Source organism: Trachypithecus francoisi, unplaced genomic scaffold, assembly GCF_009764315.1.
Source record: "Trachypithecus francoisi isolate TF-2019V2 unplaced genomic scaffold, Tfra_2.0 Lachesis_group8, whole genome shotgun sequence".
NCBI lineage: Eukaryota > Metazoa > Chordata > Mammalia > Primates > Cercopithecidae > Trachypithecus > Trachypithecus francoisi.
Genome location: NW_022681473.1, coordinates 4,107,006 through 4,118,658, shown reverse-complemented (window position 1 = coordinate 4,118,658; position 11,653 = coordinate 4,107,006). Strand labels below are relative to the sequence as shown.

General features: G+C 49.7%; 1 protein-coding gene across 7 annotated transcripts in view; it reads left to right on the top strand.

The window, feature by feature from the left end:
- CTTN (cortactin) overlaps nt 1-11,653 on the top strand; it is a 41,888-nt gene that overhangs the window by 648 nt on the left and 29,587 nt on the right. For 3 of the 7 annotated variants that reach the window (XR_004435993.1, XM_033206227.1, XM_033206222.1), the window contains exons 1-4: nt 97-221; nt 7,704-7,800; nt 9,622-9,708; nt 9,842-9,915. Coding sequence is in view for 6 of the 7 variants with exons in the window: in XM_033206227.1 (XP_033062118.1) it covers nt 9,622-9,708; nt 9,842-9,915 (161 nt within the window). In the remaining variant the exon portion in view is untranslated. Of the gene's footprint in view, nt 1-96; nt 222-1,085; nt 1,583-5,417; nt 5,592-7,703; nt 7,801-9,621; nt 9,709-9,841; nt 9,916-11,653 lie in introns of those variants that run through there. The other 4 variants (XM_033206225.1, XM_033206224.1, XM_033206226.1 and 1 more) reach the window with 4 other exon arrangements.

Below are 11,653 nucleotides of genomic sequence, written 5' to 3'. Positions count from 1 at the left end.
TCACAGGCCGGGCTCGCGTTTCGCCAGCTGCTGGCGAACACCCGGGGCTCTTGGGGGCCGGGACGCAGGAGGGGGAGGGGGAGGGGGAGGGGAGGGACCGCGCGGGGACCCGGATGTGGCCCCGCCCCCGCCCGCGGAACCGGAAGTAGAGCCTGGCGCCTGGGAGCGACGGGCGCGGCGGGATCCAGGGCCGACCCGGGCCGGACTGACCGCAGGCGGCGGTGAGCGAGCGCGACGTCCGCGCGGGGTGCAGCCCCGGCTCTGCTTCTTCCCTCCTGTGGCGTCGCCGGGCCGCGAAAGGGGAAGGAAGCGGCGGCCGCAGCGGTCTCACCGCTCTTCCGCTCGCGGTTTCGGGGGCCGGGGCAGAGTGGCGAGGCTTTCCCGGCCTGGGGCGGGACCGGGCGAGGGCCGGGGGTCCGCGAGGGCCACGAGGACGGGTCAGGGCCTCAGGGGGCAAAGGGGCACGGAAGGCTCGGGGCTGGGGTCCGCGGAGGAAGGTTGGAGAGGGGCCAAATGTGGAGGTCTCAGCTCTGAGGGGAGGCTCCCTGGACCCTGGAGGGCCCCAGGACCGGAGACGAGCCAGGGTGGGAGGGGTCGTGGGTCCGAGGGAATAGGAGATGGGGGTGGGCTCCGAGGGGGAAGGGATTGGGGCCCGAGGGGGAGGGGCTGGGCCTGTGGGGTTCGGAGGTCCGAGCGGCGGGGGCCGGGGTTGGAGGAGCCGTGGAAGGTGGGTGTGGGGGGTCTCAAGGAAAGGGCGAGGGGTTTTAGAAGGAGGGGTCCGGGCGCAGAGGGAAAGGGATGAGGTCCGAGGGGAGGGGATTGGGGTCTGACGGGAAGGGGTCCAGGCGCAGGACTACAGGGATGGGGTCTGAGGGAAGGGAATTGGGGCTCGAGGGGAAAGGGTCGGGGCACAGAGAAAAGGGATAGGGTCCGAGGGGAGGGGATTGGGGCTCCAAGGGGAGGGATCCGTGTGCAGGGGAAAGAGATGGGGTCCGCAGAGTCAAGGCGCCTGGGGTCCGCGGCTTTGAGGGGCTCTCTGTGGGACGTGGGACGTGGCGGAGCAGCTGGAGATCTACCCGGCCTGTACCTGAGGCCAAGGTTTTGCAATCAGGTCAATGGAGGCAGCGAGGCGCGGCTGCAGCTAGTCGTGAGGCTCTAAATTTGGAACCGTCCCTCCTTCGGGGTGTGTTTAAAAATCACCAGAACGGTGCTTTGGGGCTTTCTGTTACGTTTCCATCACCTGCATGGTCTAACGGATGCCTGATCCCCGGCGCTGGAAGGCCTCGGGTGAGAAGGGACAGGGCTTCCTCCCACTGGAATCTGTGGACGTGTCGGGCCCTTTGGGGAGGAATTCATTTTCTGCTGAAGGAAGCTCCGGAGGCATCCGATGAGCGCTCCCTGCAATCCCATGCGCTCCCGTTGGGCTCAGTGTTGACTTAGCTGCACAGGCTGTATCGGGGGGACTTCACCCACTAGATCATTAAGGCATGATCCAGCCCTCAAGCCCGGCCGGGCCCAAGGCTGTGGTGCAGGAGGGGCTGGCCGCCTGTCCCTGTCTCCGTTCCCGTGTTTGACCGTGTGGGTGAGTCACCGGCTCCAGAGCACTGAGTCAGTCCTATTTCTCCTCTGGTTAGAGAAGTATTCGCCAGATACTCAAGGAACAAGGAAGAGTCTTTTAAGTGGGACTCTATAAAAAGTTGGGGAGGCAGGGTTGTTTTGATATTAGGTCCCCTAGAACTGGAAGCTAACCCTCTGCTAAATCTTACTGAAAAGAAATTTCTTTTGGCCTGGGGCGGGGGTGCGGTGCCTCACACCTGTAATCGCTGCTCTTCGTTTGAGGCCAGGAGTTCCAGACTAGCCTGGGTAACATAGGGAGACCTTGTTTCTACAAAAAAAAAAAAAAGAAAGAAAAAAAGAAATTCGCTGTGCATGCTGGTGTGCACCTGTTGTCCCAGTACTCGGAGCGCTGAGGCAAAGGATCTCAAGCCCAGGAGTTGAAGGCTGCAGTGAGACGATCGCACCAGTGTACTCCAGCCTGGGTGACAGAGCGAGACCCTGTCCCCAGGCTGGAGTGCAGCAGCTCTTCACAGGTGCCATCTAGCACACTGCAACTTTGAACTGCTGGCCTTAAGTAATCCTGCCACCTCAACCTCCCAAGTAGCTGGGACTGCAGGCCCAGCTAAAGCTGACTTTTAATTGTAGCATTTTGATGGACCTGTTTTTAAAACACTTTTAAAATGACAGCGCACATAATTGGCAATTCAGATATTCAGTCTGTGCCATGCAGTAGGTGCTCTGAAAAAGGTGTCCTGAGAATGTGAATTGCTGTGAGCGCTGGTTGCTGCCTTGTGTTGCAGTATTCCCATGGCCTGGGCCAGCCAAGAGCAGGGGACTGTGCTCCAGGAGCAGGCTTGGCTTTCCCTGTGGCCCAAGCCCACCCCATCTGCTCACACACTGCTTTGAGTGAACAGAGTAAATGTTGGGGGCAGGGTTTCCCTTGAGTAAGTGTGGTGGAGGAAGTGTGCCTGTGATGGCGATTTTGGCTAAGCAGCTGTCTGCTTCCTTACTCCTCCTGCTCTGCCATAGATGCTGAGGCTAATGGAAAGTTGATGCTAGACGGACGTTTCTGTCCTGTCATTTAAAACATTCTTCGGCCGGGCTCAGTGGCTCACACCTGTAATCTCAGCACTTTGGGAGGCCAAGGGCAGGTGGATTGCTTGAGCCCAGGAGTTTCGAGATCAGCCTAGGCAACATGGAGAAACCCCGTCTCTATTAAAAATAGAAAAATTGGCCGGGCGCGGTGGCTCACACCTGTAATCCCAGCACTTTGGGAGGCTGAGGTGGGCAGATCATGAGGTCAGGAGATCGAGACCATCCTGGCTAACAGTGAAACCCCGTCTCTACTAAAAAAAATACGAAAAATTAGCCGGGCGTGGTAACAGGAGCCGGTAGTCCCAGCTACTCAGGAGGTTGAAGCAGGAGAATCGCTTGAACCCAGGAGATGGAGGTTGCAGTGAGCCAAGATCACGCTATTGCACTCCAGCCTGGGCAAAAGAGTGAGACTCCGTCTCAAAGAAAAAAAAAAAGAAAGAAAAAAAGAAATTCGCTGTGCATGCTGGTGTGCACCTGTTGTCCCAGTACTCGGAGCGCTGAGGCAAAGGATCTCAAGCCCAGGAGTTGAAGGCTGCAGTGAGACGATCGCACCAGTGTACTCCAGCCTGGGTGACAGAGCGAGACCCTGTCCCCAGGCTGGAGTGCAGCAGCTCTTCACAGGTGCCATCTAGCACACTGCAACTTTGAACTGCTGGCCTTAAGTAATCCTGCCACCTCAACCTCCCAAGTAGCTGGGACTGCAGGCCCAGCTAAAGCTGACTTTTAATTGTAGCATTTTGATGGACCTGTTTTTAAAACACTTTTAAAATGACAGCGCACATAATTGGCAATTCAGATATTCAGTCTGTGCCATGCAGTAGGTGCTCTGAAAAAGGTGTCCTGAGAATGTGAATTGCTGTGAGCGCTGGTTGCTGCCTTGTGTTGCAGTATTCCCATGGCCTGGGCCAGCCAAGAGCAGGGGACTGTGCTCCAGGAGCAGGCTTGGCTTTCCCTGTGGCCCAAGCCCACCCCATCTGCTCACACACTGCTTTGAGTGAACAGAGTAAATGTTGGGGGCAGGGTTTCCCTTGAGTAAGTGTGGTGGAGGAAGTGTGCCTGTGATGGCGATTTTGGCTAAGCAGCTGTCTGCTTCCTTACTCCTCCTGCTCTGCCATAGATGCTGAGGCTAATGGAAAGTTGATGCTAGACGGACGTTTCTGTCCTGTCATTTAAAACATTCTTCGGCCGGGCTCAGTGGCTCACACCTGTAATCTCAGCACTTTGGGAGGCCAAGGGCAGGTGGATTGCTTGAGCCCAGGAGTTTCGAGATCAGCCTAGGCAACATGGAGAAACCCCGTCTCTATTAAAAATAGAAAAATTGGCCGGGCGCGGTGGCTCACACCTGTAATCCCAGCACTTTGGGAGGCTGAGGTGGGCAGATCATGAGGTCAGGAGATCGAGACCATCCTGGCTAACAGTGAAACCCCGTCTCTACTAAAAAAAATACGAAAAATTAGCCGGGCGTGGTAACAGGAGCCGGTAGTCCCAGCTACTCAGGAGGTTGAAGCAGGAGAATCGCTTGAACCCAGGAGATGGAGGTTGCAGTGAGCCAAGATCACGCTATTGCACTCCAGCCTGGGCAAAAGAGTGAGACTCCGTCTCAAAGAAAAAAAAAAAGAAAAGAAAAATTAGCTGGGTGTGGTGGTGTATTCCTATAGTCTCAGCTACTCGGGAGGCTGAAGTGGGAGGATCGCCTGAGCCTGGGATACAGAGGTTGCAGTGAGCTGAGATTGTGCCCCTGCACTCTAGCCTGGGGCACAGTGCAAGACCCTGACTCAAAAAAAAAAAAAAAAGGCTGGTGGGGGGCGGTTAGGCGTGGTGGCTCATAACTGTAATCCCAGCACTTTGAGAGACTGAGGCTGGCAAATCACTTGAGGTCAAGAGTTGGAGATCAGCCTGTACCAACATAATGAAACCCCATCTCTACTAAAAACATAAAAAATTAGCTGGGTGCAGTGGTGCATGCCTGTAATCCCAGCTACTCGGGAAGCTGAGGCAGGAAAATCACTTGAACCTGGAAGACAGAGGTTGCAGTGAGCCAAGATGGCACCATTGCACTCCAGCCTGGGCAACAGAGCAAGACTCTGAAAAAAAAAAATTCTTGTATAGAGGAATTTTTCACTCTGTCTAGACAGCAAGATTACTTCACGTTTGTGCAATCTGATTTGTACACTGACATTTGCAAGGAAGGTTTAATGTTGAGGTTGGACAGAGTCATCATCTTTTGAACTGTATTGTAACAGCTTTATTGAGCTAAAATTCACATACCATACAATGTGCCTGTTTAATGTGTACTGTCCACTGGTGTTTAGGATCTTCGTGCAGTTGTACGACTATCACCACAATCAATTTCAGAATAATTTTATCACCTCAAAAAGAAGCTCTTGTACCTTTTAGCCATGACTTCCCGATCCCCACCACCACCATCCGCCCAGCCCTGAGCAACCAGTAATGTATCTTTTGTCTCTGTAGATTTGCCAACTCCAGACATTTCATAGAAATTGAATCATATAATATGTGGTCTTTTGTGCATGGTTTTCCTTTGCGTAATGGATTTGAGGTCCCTCCACACTGCAGCAGGTGTCACTGCTGGATCCTCTTTGTGGCGGAAATAATGCGTTTGTGTTAGGTAGACCACATGCTATGTATCTATCAGTTGATGGACATTTGGAGTGTTTCCGTTTTTTGGCTGCTATGAATGGTGCTGTTCTGAACACTCATGCACAAGTTTTTGTGTGCTTATACTTTATTTCTCTTGGGCATAGACCTAGGAGTGGAGGTGCTGAGTCATACAGTACCTGAGTTTAACCTTCTGAGGAACTGCCAGACCTTTTCCATTTAACATTCCTATCAGCAGTCTATGAGGCTTCCGGTTTCTCCACACCGTTGCTGAGACTTGTCATCGTCTGTTTTATTTTAGTCATCCTAGTGGGTATGAGGTGGGTTCTCATTGTGGTTTTGATTTGCGTTTCCCTGATGGTTAATGACATTGAACAAACTTTTCCTGAGCTTGTTGGCCATTTGTATATCTCCTCTGAAGAAATGTCTCTTCAGGTCCTTCACCCATTTTTAAATGGGGTTATTTGTCCTTTTTATTATTGAATTATAAGAGTTCCTTTTTTTTTTTTTTTTTTTTTTTTTGAGATGGAGTCTCACTCTGCCGCCCAGGCTGGAGTGCAGTGGCACAATCTCGGCTCACTGCAACCTCCGCCTCCCAGGTTCAAGCAACTCTCCTGCCTCAGCCTCCCGAGTAGCTGGGACTACAGGCGCACATCACCATGCCCAGCTAATTTTTGTATTTTTGATAGAGATGGGGTTTCACCATGTTGGCCAGGATGGTCTCAATCTCTTGACCTGGTGATCTGCCTGCCTTGGCCTCCCAAAGTGCTGGGATTACAGGCGTGAGCCACCATGCCCAGCCAAGAGGTCTTTATATATTCTGGATATACGGTTCAAAATAGTTTTCTCTTGGGATCGTCTTGTAACCTTCTTGATGAAGCACAAAATTTTTAATTTTGTACAATTTATTTTTTTCCCCTTATGTTTTGGTGTCGTATCTAAGAAACTATTGCCAAATTCAAAGTCACAAAAATTTACACCTTTTTAGGATTTTAGTTCATTTTTGAGTTAATTTTTCTGTATGGTTTTGAGGTAGGGGTCTAGAGGCTTTATCTTTGGATCCACAAAATAATCAAGCCTATTTTCTATTAGTTATTTTTGTGATTTCTTTTTTAATTTTCAAATATTGAGAGTATGAAATTGTGGATTTGAGCCTATCCTTAGCTGCTCATGAGATTTTTATGTTTTACTTTATGATTGATTTATGTATGAGACAGGGTCTCTTGTCTCCCAGGCTGGAGTGCAGTGGTGTGATCATGGCTTACTGCACCCTTGAGATCCTGGGCTCAAGCAGTTCCCCCACCTTAGCCTCCTGAGTAGCTGGGACTACAGGTACACACGACCATGTCTGGCTAATGGTTTCGACAGAGTTGTATAGATGCCTGCTGATTACACTAAAAACTGTAGTAACCAGAATGTACCAAGCAATCTGGAGAAGTTAGGACTGCCAAAGGGAATTGGAGAGAGAGATGGAGCAAATAGTTGGGTCAGGAACCAGATAGGAACTTAATTGCCAGGAGGGCCAGCCAGGCACCATCCCCTAGTACCTAATGCATGAGAAACCACTCTGCCTGTGGCCAGCTTGTTCCTAGGGACAAGGGGATTTCATTCGTCGATGTGTGATGTTTAGCAGTATGGTGTCCAGTTGAGGCTGATGTGTGGTCCTAGGGAAGGGGTCATGTGCTTGGCCACCCTCTGGGGAACTGGAGTCTTGCCCCCTGTGCAGTAATCATATACGTTCATTAGGAATGCAGCCTCCTCCTCTTCGGCTCTCCAGCTGCTGCTGTCATGTCTTGAGAGAGTCACTGTACCTGTGTTTTCTCCCGGCTATATCATGATCCTCTCAAGGAGTGTTTTTCTTATGTTATTGTTTTAAAAAGCTCACAGTAACAATTTTATTTTATAATGTTATTAATAAGAGTGAATAAAAAGTGAAAATCTCTCAGAATTATAGCAAACAGTAAACGCATACTATCAATTAAGGCAGTAATTTCTGTTTGCATTCATTAAGAAACATGATGTAGGCCGGGCATGGTGGCTCATGCCTGTAGTCCCAGCTGCTCGGGAGGCTGAGGCAGGAGAATCGCTTGAACCCGGGAGGTGGAGGTTGCAGTGAGCCACAATTTTGCCGCTGCACTCCAGCCTGGACAACAAAAGCAAAATTCCATCTCAAAAAACAAACAAACAAAAAAAACAAAGAATCATCATGTAGTTAGAAATCTTTTAAAACTTATTTCTTTAGTTTCTCTGTGTTGAACTTTTTTATTAGTAAAATGCAAATCTTCCATCCTCATTTCAGATTTCATCACAAAACCTTGTTATATTTGGGAGGATTTCTGCAGTTTTCTAAAAAGATCTCCACACAGAAGGGTTTGCCCAGGGAGCTGCTCAACAGACATCCTTCTGAGCTTTTACTCTTAATCTTTTTACAGACGGAATCATTCCCCAATGCCTGGAAATTCCTCATTGGATTACTGTGTTTTAAACAGAGTTTTGTGAACAGCCTTTTATCTCCAAGCGGAAAGAAAGGTACTTGTGCATTGTGAACATCCTAACATTCTTTTCCTGTGGATGGAAAGGGCAAAAATCCCTTTAACAGGAAACGGGGGAGGTTGCTGTGTCTGTGGATTTACTGGGAGAGAGATGATAATTTTCTGGGAGGAAATTTCATTGTTTAAAAGATGAAGTCAGGTTTCTGTTGTGTATGGCTTAGAGGAGACAGTTGCAGAAAACTCTGGAATTGAGGAAGGGAACTCATTCCTGTCCTCCCTGAGGGGGAGATCTGGCCCCTTCCCCACCCCATGAAAGTGGATGGGGCCCCCAGGCGCAGGACTGTGAAGCTTGCAGGTGCCTGCCCCGCCCCCTGGTGAAGCTGCCTCCAGGAAGATGAATGGAGACTGTTCTCTGCTAATCTTTCCCTGTGGAGCCTGAGGAAGTACCAGGCAAAGATACCGGCCTTCTTTCACCTTTGACTTGGGGTTGAAGGTTGGCCTCGCCAGCCCTGCAGGGACTCCCATCCTTTCTTGCAGCCACTTCCTCAGTGCTGGGAACCATAGGCAGCTGAAGTTCCGCAGGCGGGCAGCCCCTCACCAGGGCAGCATGGTGCCGTGGGGCAGCCGGACACTGAGCCTCCCGTTTCTCTTTCCTGCAGCCATTGCTTCATTTGTAAATGGGCGCATTGGGACAAGACGGACTGGTTGTGCCTTTCAGTTCTAAGATTCTAATTCATCTGTTCTCTAAAATCCTGGCAAAAGCAGATCACTCTGGAAATTTCTTGCCATGCTTTGGGCATTGACTCGAGGTTCCAGGGGCATTGTTGGTCCTGCTACACCCCTTGGCAGACAGTTCTTCCCCGAGAGACAAAGTCGCATCTAGAAATTTGAGAGCATGCTCTGATTGGTGCCTCACTGTCACATTGGATTTGGACTTGAGACCCAGCCAGGCTGGATGGGGAGGAGCCAGATGGGACATTCTCAAGCTGCCAAGGGCTTTTGTCCCATTCAGATTCAGGGCGCTAGAGTCCCAACATGGCGCCTGAGGAAAAGTGAATTGGGTGTCCCCAGTTCAGACCCCTGGAATAATCTCTCAGTTGCTCTATGGCCTATGTGAAATTTTATTACTATTTCTGTGGAAAAGGAATCAGTTCTTTTTATACATAGTTTGTTTTTTTTTTAAACCCTTAAAAGTTTCGATTTTACCACTGCAGTTACAAGAAGAATTGTCTTGTTAGGGTTTACAGGTGTGCCATTGTTCTCTATAACAGAATTCTGTTTTCTCCCAAGTAGAGAGTAAAGCAATTCTCTGATAAATTACTTGAAACATGTATTAAATTGTAAGTCTGAATTAGGAAAGTTATTGTTATCGTTTCAGTAAGCACTTGAAATCAAAATGGGTGCACTTTTTAAGAAATTGTGATAAAATACACATACCGTGAGATCTACCATTCGTAACATTTAGTGTTTTTATAATATATAACACACATGGTGCGTTTGTTTTTGGTTGGAAACTATCATATGATTGGGCAGAACGGGAATATGTTCTTAATGAATGCAGTAAGTGCACACCCGACTTTTTATTTTCCAGAAAATTTTCTCACTTGAGTTGAAGCCAAAGAGTATTTGCAATATATTTCTGGTGCCAGGGGACAGCAGTATTAGAACCCCGAGGGGAAGCTTCTTTCACTCCTGTGGTTGTCATTCAGGCTTAGGGATCATGAAGGATTGGCTGGTCCTGCAGCCTCGTCCTCCTGGGTCGCCTAGAATCTCGGTAGTTTTGGCCAAAGGGCTCATCTGCTGGCCTCTGTGGATGGCACCCTGAGGCCTCCGTAACCCTCCCCGGCCGCTCTTTCAGATGTGGAAAGCTTCAGCAGGCCACGCTGTGTCCATCACCCAGGATGACGCGGGGGCCGATGACTGGGAGACCGACCCTGATTTTGTGGTAGGAGCCGCCAGCCTTTGCTTTCCTTTTTCGTGAAGTGGAAGTGGCTCTCCTGGGTTTTTCTTTGATGGGGTGGTGGTTTGTTGGTGTCGCAATCCAGGCTGTGAGATTTACTAGTCGGTTTTCTTTTCAGAATGATGTGAGTGAGAAGGAGCAAAGATGGGGTGCCAAGACCGTGCAGGGCTCCGGGCACCAGGAGCATATCAAGTAAGAGGCATCGCCACCACCCTCCCGAGGGCCCCTCTGTGGGTGGAGCCCCAGGTGCAACAGAGCTCATGGTCGTCTGCAGAGGGACAGCCTGTGTGGAAACTGCTTTTGTCTTCTTGACCTGATACCATGCAGTAAATGAATATAAGACACACATGTGTGTGTGTGTCATGTGTGTGTTTATATGTGTATATTTAGATACTTACGTGCTCAGTCATTTTTAAATTCCCATTGCAAACAATTTCCATATTTATAATTTTAGAGTGTCTGCTTCTCAGTATTGTAGCTTTTCTCAGGGAACACTTTTCCCTGAGCTCTACCTTACACGCGAGAGGTTTCTGAAGTATGAGATGTCTGAATAACTGAGACCTTAAATGCCCTGTCCCTTTTTTTATTATCTGGAAATGATTATGTATGAATCGTGGGGTACTGTGAGCTTTGTGTGCTTGTCAAAAGCCCAGAGGAGGGAGCTGAGTGAATCCTGTCATTGTTTCTCACTTGGCACTATCTAAAATGCCAGCTCTTGGGGCAGTTTTTTTTTTTCCTCAGGAAGTATAGATAAAAGGAACTTTTAAAATGTGCTCAGACTTTTATTTTAGGCCACACTGGGTTCAGAGTGGATCCTCCTTTCCCCGGCTGTGAAGGCAGCACCACTGACCCGGTGACCGCCTCAGTATCCTGGCGAGACTGTCCTGCTTGGCCATGGTCCCTTCAGCTGAGAAAGATTCAGTCCATCATCCAGAAAAGAAGGCACAGTCTGCCCAGTGGCTTTTTATTTTGTTTTTAAAGATTGATTTCTTTATTTATTTTGAGACAGGGTCTCACTCTGTCACCCAGGCTGGAGTGCAGTGGTGCCATCATAGCTCATTGCAGCCTTGACTTCCTGGGTTCTCCCCTCAGCTTCTTAAGTAGCTGGAACCATGGGTTCACACCACCATGGCCAGCTAAGTTCTTTCATTTCTTTTAAAGATGGGGTCTTGCTTTTGTTGCTCAGGCTGGTCTTGAACTCCTGGGCTCAGGTGATTCCCCTGCCTCAGCCTCCCGAAGTGCTGGGATCACAGGTGTGCGCTGCCGCACCTGGCCCACAGTGGCTTTTTATACGCAAGTTCTAGCCCCTCCCTGGCTTGCTCAGCACACTCCCTTCCACAGAAGCAACTTCGGAACTCCAGTGGCCGTGTGGCTGCCCAGGACAAGAGACTGGAATGGGCTGACTTAGGAGTCCACTGTAGCCTTGGGTATTTGCTATGGCGTTAAGCAGACTCCTGAATTCGTTGAGTCATCGTACCTCTTCTCATCTCTTGTGTTCCCTGTAGCTTCAAAACATGTCTTGGAGGGTGGCTTGGAGAAAAAAGCAACTCTCCAATACAAAAGCCTTGGGTTGCTTAGAATTCAGAGAGGAGCACGTGGGGAATGAGCCCGTTCTTCATGCTCTGGGGCCTTCCCAGGTTTTAGAGTGGCATCTTTCTTTCCCCTGCTCACCAGGGTACTGGGCAGTTTCCGAGCCTGGTTTGTATTTCATCCTCAATTCTAGCGTTGTTGTCCAGATGTCGAAGGTGGCGGCCTGGTGTCTCCTGGGCAGAAAGTGTGAATGCCAGAGTGGCCTTCATACCACGCTGGGGTCTCTCAGTGACAGCTGTGTCCTGCCTGCCAGATTTGAGCACACCTTGTCATCTGTTTCATCATCTGCTGTATTAAACATTGTCAGTGGCGTTTAGATTTTAAATTCTGAAACGCTTTC